Source organism: Hippopotamus amphibius, chromosome 4, assembly GCF_030028045.1.
Source record: "Hippopotamus amphibius kiboko isolate mHipAmp2 chromosome 4, mHipAmp2.hap2, whole genome shotgun sequence".
NCBI lineage: Eukaryota > Metazoa > Chordata > Mammalia > Artiodactyla > Hippopotamidae > Hippopotamus > Hippopotamus amphibius.
In genome coordinates, this window is record NC_080189.1 from 59,422,123 (window position 1) to 59,431,193 (window position 9,071).

Here is a 9,071-nt window from a genome sequence, read left to right on the forward strand (position 1 = left end):
GATATGATAGATGACGAGGTGAGCTCTCAGTGGGCTGTGTGTGGTGGCTTACATGGTATTGTCTGAAGCTTCTTTTCTTTCTTTGCAGATAACTTAAAATCGAGACAGGAAGCTTTCCTCTGTAGTGGAGGGTTTCCTCATGTTACGTTTCAGTCTCTGCCCTGGTCTGTGTCTTAGTTGAAAAGGCATTCAGGAGGATGTGCAGGGTCCACCTCCGGAGTCCCTCGCGGTGTCTCCCATCATCATGACCCTGACACAGCCCATTGTGTTTCACCTCCTCTGCCTTCATCACAACTTCCCCATCCCCTCCTCTGTGTTCCCTGCGTGGTCACTGAGGTGACTCCTGTCTCTCTTCCCAGAGGTATCATCACCTTCATCTCCTCTCAGCTTAGTGGTTCTAGGAACCAAGCTGCCCTTTGCAGTATTCATAGCAACGTCCCGCATTGGACAGAGCCTGAAATTTGGAATAAACCACCAAATGCTGAGCTCTACCACTTACTAGCTGCGTGATACTGGACAGATCTGTAGACTTTCTGAACCTCACTTGCCTTGTTTACTAAGAATAATTATGGAAATCACCTGTCCTCCCTTCCTCACAGGTTCGCTTGCCGCTCCAGAGAGATAATAGCTGTGAAATTTCCCCTGAGAATGCTTGAGGGCTTAACGCTCTCCCCCTTTTTAAGTAAAAGATCTATCTCAGTATTTTTAAATGTATCTTTATATGTCTCTAATGTCTTAGAGGATCAATGCAGAGTGACGCATCACATATAGAGATTAATGACATATTTGTTTTCTGCATCTGATAATCTTTCCATAGTGTTTTAATGTAAAAACTTGCAACATTAGAATGTATTTTTAAATTTTCTACTTCCTACATTAAAATGCTGCTTTGTTTGGGGGAATTCTTAAATTTCCAAATGGCTAAACAAAATGTAGAGGTAATAACTATGTGTATGTTACACAGACAGCTAGAACCATTCGTTTACTCTGTGGTTTAAAAGCAAGTGTGGCTCTAGTAGGCAAAAAATGGCTTCGGAGAGCATCACATGCCATACTGAGCTACAGCTTCTCGGTCCTTTAACAACCCTGCGTAACATTCCTACCTCAGATCCTTGATGACGGACAGTCTCCCAAACACAGTCAGTGTCCGAATTGGGCCGTTCATGAGTGGAGCGTGCAGCAGGTTTCTCGCTGGCTAATGAGCCTAAATCTGGAGCAGTATGTCTCTGAATTCAGTGCCCAAAACATCACTGGAGAGCAACTCCTGCAGTTGGATGGAAATAAACTTAAGGTAAAGAATTGTATGTTTGTGTTAGGTAACCAAGTATGATTTGTATTACTCATAGCACCTAAAATGTTTCCATTAGATAAGAGCATTCTGCGTATCTGAGAGGCACTTCACATCCACGGTCAGCAGAAAGGACACTGAATGATTTCTGAGTGATAAAGGAAGTTTTAGAAAGTCGTCGGGTTCTAAATCAAACAGTAGGCTTCTGAGCAGGAGAGCTAGAGGCTCACTCCATTGCTTCCGCCAAGCAACACATGGTCCATGTAGTAACTCTACTTACTTCCTATGTAGTATGAATTTTAATAATGGCCAATATGGACTCTCCCATGACATGAGAGTTAAAACCCAGATCCATGAATCTTCCCTTTTTTTTTAACTCATTTCTCCTCCACCCTCACTTTTCGCTGCATACCACTCCAAACACGGGACCACGTTCACCCCAGAACTTTCTTCCCCCACCACGTGCAGGCCATGTCTCCCCTCCCCCGCCATTGCACTCTCATTTTCACCTGTCCAGTCCCTCTCCTTTAGAGTCTGAGGTGGCACCTACTCCTGTGGAAAAAGGGCAAAAGGAGCTCCCAGCCAGCCTGCTGCCCCCAACCTCGGCCCCCTGCTGGGCTGATGGGCAGATGAGTGTCTCTTGACAGTCTTGAAAAGGTTAGAGATCAATCAATAGCCTGTGAATATGAAGGCCCACTGACAAGGCTGTCCCTGTTGGGGAGATGGATGCATCCCGCTGTTGATTCTGAAGGTCATGAAACATTTAAAGTACGTAACAAGCTCCCCTTATTCTGAATTCCAAGCTCATCGAGCAACCTCCTCATTAGGACCAGGCTTTCTTTATAGGTCTGCCTGCAGGGAGAGAATGGCTAGTCATGCTGACATGAGCATTCTGGTCCCAAAGACAATTTTGGTCTTCATTGTAAATGAGTGCATTGGCAGAAAGGAAGCCATTTCGATTCTCCCGGCCTTCTTGGAGCCTCCGTGGCAGCAGGCACCCTTTCCTGTCTTTTGAAAATATTGGTGAGTTTAGCAATACTTTTGGCTGTAAATGTCTACGACCCAAAGTTTGGAGAAGCAGAACTGTGCCCTTTTTCCATTCATTGACCCATTAATTACCAGTTCAGAAAGCATATACTTGCTGAGGTTTAGGTTGTACGGTGCTAGGGACTTCAAAGAATAAAAGAGCAAATAAAGCTCAGCCTCTCAGTATGTAGATTCTGGGCAGGTGTCATCAGCTCTTCCTCAGTTTCTAGCTCTTCGATGACGTTTACGTTAGTTCTTGCGTTTGAACGTCTTGTGATGCCAACCTAACCATAAGCAGAGGGGTCATGGGTTTCCACATTCAGTTTGCTCGTGTGCTTCCTTCTTAGGCTCTTGGAGTGACATCATCCCAGGACCGAGCAGTCGTCAAAAAAAAACTCAAGGAAATGAAGGTGTCTCTAGAGAAGGCTCGGAAGGCTCAGGAGAAAATGGAAAAACAAAGAGAAAAGCTGAGGAGGAAGGAACAAGAGCAAATGCAGAGGAAGTCTAAAAAGACAGAGAAGATGGCAGCCGCCACCGAGGGTGGTGGTGAACAGTGACACACGCCGAGAAGTTTCCACCTCTGCCTGCCCTGCTCTCCTCTGGAGGATGAAGAAGATACTGATGACAGGGGTGGTATGCTCTAGGCAGGCTGGGGAACCGTGTGTTCAATAACTGCATTTTCTGCTTTAACAGAGTACACGCAGTCTTAACCTACTGAAATAATCCCAAGCCACCTTTGGTTTAGTACCAAAACAGGGATCTCATTTGTGAGAGCCAAAAGGAGCAGTGTTTCTCTCTTCTTTGTGTTGGGTGGGTAGTGTTGCTTGAAGAACCAGCATGACCCTGCCCACCAAAAGCGTGACACACCCTGGCGCTGTCAGGGGAGCGCCATGTGTCGACAGCATGGGGTCCTGAAGCTGAGCAGCGGCACACATCTGCGTGGCCGAGAGCACTGCTCTGCCGTGAGGTCTGGGCTGTGGCATCCACTGCAGTGTGTGGGGAGGCGGCCCCTCACTGCTGTGTCTGGACACTGAGACAGCCCACTGCGGGAGTGGGGGTGCTCTGCCGCGTGATTACCTGCGGTGGCACAAAGCAAGCAGACTGTTCCGCTTGCCAGGCATCGGGAAGAGAGAAAGCAGTGACACTTGTTGGTAACCCCAGAAGGAAGCAAAAGCCTTAAGAATGTGGATGTGGGTATTACCTTGGGGTTCTGAGGGTAACATTTATCCTCCAGATGGAGCTAAACAGAGGAAAGTTCAGATGTCACCGCAGCCATGGGACATGGGGATCTGTTGTTTACTTTGCTGCTGCTGCGTGTTCAGCACTTGAGCAGCACCGACACACACAACACAGTTCCTTTTCCCCCAACAAATTGAACAGGAAATTGATTTTTAAGGAAACCAACATTTTCAGGGTTCCTCTCCTGGGGAACATTCTGACTGGTCTTCAGCCTGACTATGACACAATCAGGAACTCATCACGTATTTTCTACTCAAGATTTCCCAAGTGGGCTCAGTTAGAGTTTTAACAAATGTACTTTAAAAAAAAAAAAATACCAGTTAGAGAAAAGTTAGATTTGACTAACATTCGACCAGAGCAGCAATTTTATTGAGCACACAGAATGTTCCCATAAAGGAGAACTGGCGGTTGTATTTTAGAGATGTTTTGAATGTTTTTTCTGAGCCGTTCTCTTTCATTCTTTGGAGATTTCCAAGACGGTACACATCATGCAGTCTAGTAGAGCAGGCAGTGATGCTTATTTTAAAGCCAGTATTAAGGATTTCAGTGTTTCATCAAACTAATTCAAGTTCAGGAGAGTGGGGCAGAAGGAGGAGAAAATAAACTCATCTTGAGAAATTTCAGATGATGGATTTTTGTTTTTGGTGTTGCTGTTGTTTTGCTTTTCATGCTCATGTATCTGGTTCTCTTTGCTGCATTGGCTGTAAAAATGAGGTCATCCACTTTCCAGAGGAGGAGTTTCAAACTGAGAGTTGAGGCCAAACAAATCCTTGGACAAGTATTTTACTTCCTTTACTTTCGCTTTGGGGGGAGGGAAGGTCTCTGTCCTTATCTTCCACTGGAAATGTTCTATATGCAGAGCTTAGGGGAAGGCTTTTGAAGGTTACAAGTAACAGATAATATAAAGGGGCTTCTTCCCACACAGCTCCATCTCCTATTTTGAACATTGTGATTTTTCTTTTTGCTTGTCTGACTATCCGAAATCTGAAATTGTCTGAACTAGAAATGTGTAACCGTCTTCTTCCCTAAGGCTTGTTTCCTTTTCGGTGACAGAGTATTGTCTGTTAAGCTTCAGTTCCTTTGTCACTAGGTATAGATCGTTTATTTGATCCTCAGAAACATTGGCATAAAGTAACATTGTGTTTTACAATGATCAAAGTCACTACCTATTTTCCTCTATCTTCATTTGGGGTATGATAATGAAACTGCCATACTGGAATCTCTATTAATATTTTGAGATGTGTGGTGCTTTGCTATTTATTAATATCATGAGAAACCAGGAACCACTATCAATGAACTACAAAATGCAGCAAATCTTTTCAATACTAAATTAGTCAAAACCTGGTAATACTAGTGCTTGCTATTGTAAATTTTTGCCATTTTGCTTATCTCTGGGGGAAGAAAAGTGATCTGGATCACACTGGAAGTTTCACTGTATTCATTTTAAGAGTGGAAATGGAAGGATGATTTATGTTATGTTTACACTTTGGTAATGTTTGAAAATGGATGTATATACTGGAAATGTGTATGTCTCAATCTCTGCACATAATTTATGATCTATTATATTGCATTTTTAAATGTCTTAGAAGTATTGTTCCTTATTTTAACTTTATTTGTACACTTCCAATGTTTAGATAAATGATCAACTGACAATATTATAAATCAAATTCTTATTCCTCAATCATTTAGTATGTATTATAACTGTTTTGATTTCTTAAGTTAAATTATAGTAATTTTAGGTCTTAATGAGTTAATTTTAACATTACTAATTAAAACTGCTGAAACTGATTTGATTGTCCCACAAAGGATAAAAAGTAAACAGATTGATAAAAGGATATGAAAACAAAGTGAAGGACCTCAGATCTTGTGAACATTTTGTTTTCCTATTATTTCCTTTATTGACTCTGGTGCATGATACCTGATTGAGGTTCAAGTGTCTTACACAATCCTTACTCTAATGCTAGTGGTTTTCAGTATCCTTACAACTTAACACAGAAATGTTGCTTCATGAACGTTAAAGACTTGGCAGTTTTTTATTTATCAGAAAATGAACAAAAAGGGAATATCTGGTTACTGTGAACTATATCCCCTAAATGACAGCTCAGTATAACTCTAGCAATAGCCAAAAGTGTCTTGGGGATATAGGTAATGCTTTGGGGGACAGGGGGCTGTGGTGAGGTCAGGCAGCAGACGGAGAGCGTTGTACGAGCTGAGTGTCTGGGGCAGGGTGTCTGGGGCAGGACTTAGATTATTTTATTTAAGACTATCTCCCTTAAAGTAACTCACAGTTACTTTAGTAACTGTTTTAAAAAGTTTTTAAATTGTTTTTAAAAGTTTTCCCCTTTTTTTGCCTGAATCAGAGGTTTACTGCAGAGTGATGTTAGGGTAGAAATCTAATGTTGCCCTAACACACTGATGAAGTCCAGACTTTGTTTCACGACAATAGAGCTGCTCTCTGCTATCCTCCGTTAGCTGGGGTTGATGTGGATTTCCCACCCTCAACACCACGTAAGCATGTTCAAACCACACAGTTCGTGATTGCAGTGGGATAGGTGTCTCTGCTTCAAACAGGGTGTGCTTCTTTGTTGGAAACAAAGGGGCAAGAGGCCAAGAGAGGAACCAAGTGAGCCCTTGCCTTTTATCCTGTAGTCATCACTACCCTGAAATCTTAAGATACCCCAGACCTAAGCTACAGGTCCAAGCCAGTTTGTTTGATCTAGCACCTTAATTAGGTTTTATGGTTTTTGCTGAAGACAGTTCTTGGCTAGGTTCTTTGTGTAATAAGATTAATGTGTGCTTTAAAATTATATTTTAAAAGGTAAATGAAAATTCACATTTATATGGCTAATTCATTTGTAAGTGTTAAAGGTTATACAAACCAAGCTGCAAGAGAGGAGAAACAGTGATCATACTATTCAAGAAGTTTCAAAAGGAGGCATCCCAGCAATTCTAAAAGGAATGTCCATGCTTGGGATGTGATGTAGCCATCATTACATCGAGATATTTCAGAATTACCAACTTCCGTTTGAGTAGCTAAATTTACTGTCCCAATAGAGCTGTGGTTGAGGGGCATTTCAGCTTGGTGGACGGCAGCCACTAGGATTCATGTCACCTGCTTAATGCCAAGTCTTTAGTGCCTTTTGAATGAAAAGATAAAATGAAAAAGAAAAGCCCAGCTTTTAAAATATCATTTGCCAATTTACCTTTAATCAAGGATTTACTTGTACGCTGTTCTGAAGCTAAGCATTTATGGATGAAGTCCAGAAATAAAATGTCCATATTATCTACTAGAATTGCTTTCGTTATGATGAAGGGGGTGGGGAGTAAATTCTAAAAAAGAAGCAGCGTTGTAAGAAATATGAATGTGCATCAGAAATTCACTCCTGAAGAACGGCCTGCGCGTGCAGGCGGATCTTGTTTATGTTTGTCTTAGGCGTTAAAAGTCTTAGGAAACTTAGTCTTGGTCCAAAACACTGGGGAAAAAAATAACACCAGACAGTACAGCAATAGTATTTAAAGTAGCAGCATAGAATAGACCCAAGTGAGAAGTCAAAAGGCAAAGAAAAAGCCTACAGAAGCAATTTCCCCTAGAAAATGAAAACATCAGGCTCTGCCTTATGCTAAATAGACGGTCCTTATGTGCTTGTGTGCATGTCTTTGTGGATGTGTTGAGGGAATGGTGGCTACTCGAAGGTTCACACGTATGTGTGGACCAAGCATGGCATGTGACCTGCAGCGTGGGGAAAGAAAGAAACATGATGACTTCCACTCCTCGGCTCCACCTCAGCCCCAACCCCCAAACCACTAGGGACTCGAGAATGAATGAGGTACAGAATAATAAGAGAACAAGAGGCAACTTCTCAAGAATGTGCATGCCATTCGTGTAGATGTACAGAACTACATGTGTGACTATACCTCCCACCATACCTACACACACACATACTGCAGTCACATGGCATCAAAAACATGTATTGTATATGGAGCTTGGTAGTGTCAGATAGGACCCCAGGCAGTATCATAGCCTTATTGCCACTTTTTTTCGTGTGTATACATTGAATGGTTCATGAGATTTTAAGAGATTTTTTTTTAATGTATTTCTACTAAATGCACTTATCCTTCTACATGTTTATATATTTTGGTAAAATTGGTTTATTAGATACTTGGTATTTTAGTAAGATGAAATTTCCTCACATGTTTGGTTAATGCTTTGATGTCAGGATTGCACATTGCTGAGTTGAAGTTCAGAAGTTTATGCAGCTTTGGGCATTTTCAACTGCAGACTGCAGTTTCCTTGGCTAAAAATTGCACTGTGTGTTCTTGTGCATTTGCTTACGCTCTAAAATGACATATTTGGTCTCTGTGATGCTTAAGTCACTAACTACCAGCTCTCTGAAGGCAGCGTTGCTATCACAGGACCATTAATTTACTTCCTTTGTGGAGTGATGACACGGTTAGGTCATCACCAAATATAACGCAAGTGGATGAGAGCATGAGTGTTGCTGGAAGGTGCTCACTCCTGTTTCCTTTGGCTGTCTTATTTACACACCCAGGTTTCCTGTTAGGAATGTAATCTTTCATCCATGAAAGAACAATTGGCCAAAATAATTGTTACCTTAAAAAGTGGAAATTAAGAGGCACTCCAGCTAGATAACACCTCTCAACAACATCAGATTGTTAGTGCTTGGTGAAAACCCTTAAATATATAAATGTATGTTTTCCTTAATATTATTTATGATCGTCACTGCTGCTTTTGTATTTTTTAATGCTGTTGCAGTTAAGCCACTAGTACACCTGCTGTATGTCATGAACAAAACTGGCCGGCTGAAGACAAAAAAAAAGAGAATGAATTCTATTCCGTTGTTGAGAAGTTGATTTATTTTCATCTTTCTTTACGTAGCACTAAAGGAAAAGAGTTGTTTGGAAATCATTTTACTTTCAATAAGTATGGATAGCATGCTATCTGAAAATTTTAATTTGTACATTTTGGTGTCTGCTCATTTGCATGGAAGAGACAATAGTGCCACGTCCGGATTGTTCTCTTGTGCTTGGTTCATACGTACTTCTCTAGATTGTTCCGTTTCAAATGCCATTTCCTTACTCTTTGGTTTTCAGAGTCATTCAGAGCAAAATATCACAGTGGTCCTTTGTTTCCTGACCAATCTAAAAATACCTGTGATTAAATTTAATTTGTTAGTGTAAATAAATTTCTTGCCAATGAGTATTATTGTTGTTAGACAACGAATGCAATAAAAAGAGAAATACTAAGATCTGTCACAGTAATTTTTTTTTAACTCTTCCATTTTCACCTTCAACTAAAACAAGCCTTAACTGGGTAAACCTGTATTAACTGTCAAAATACATCTATCAATCAAGAGCAGAGTGCACATTTTCCATGGAAATGACACTAAAAATAAGTTTTAGCCCTGGTAAAGCATAAATTGGCAGCTAGAATTACATTTGAAAGCACAATTATGGAACTGGGCATAAAGTTAAAAGATCAAAGCTTCCACTAGAAGCT

At 41.2% G+C, this 9,071-nt stretch overlaps 1 protein-coding gene across 1 annotated transcript in view; it reads left to right on the forward strand.

Annotated features, from left to right (window-relative positions):
• The window catches only part of PPP1R9A (protein phosphatase 1 regulatory subunit 9A), a 296,085-nt gene extending 292,886 nt beyond the window's left edge, over window positions 1-3,199 (forward strand). Inside the window, 2 exon segments of the mRNA XM_057731848.1 lie at window positions 1,109-1,291; window positions 2,662-3,199. Coding sequence (XP_057587831.1) covers window positions 1,109-1,291; window positions 2,662-2,871 — 393 coding nt within the window. The 3' untranslated portion in view covers window positions 2,872-3,199.
• Window positions 3,200-9,071: the final 5,872 nt, after the last annotated feature.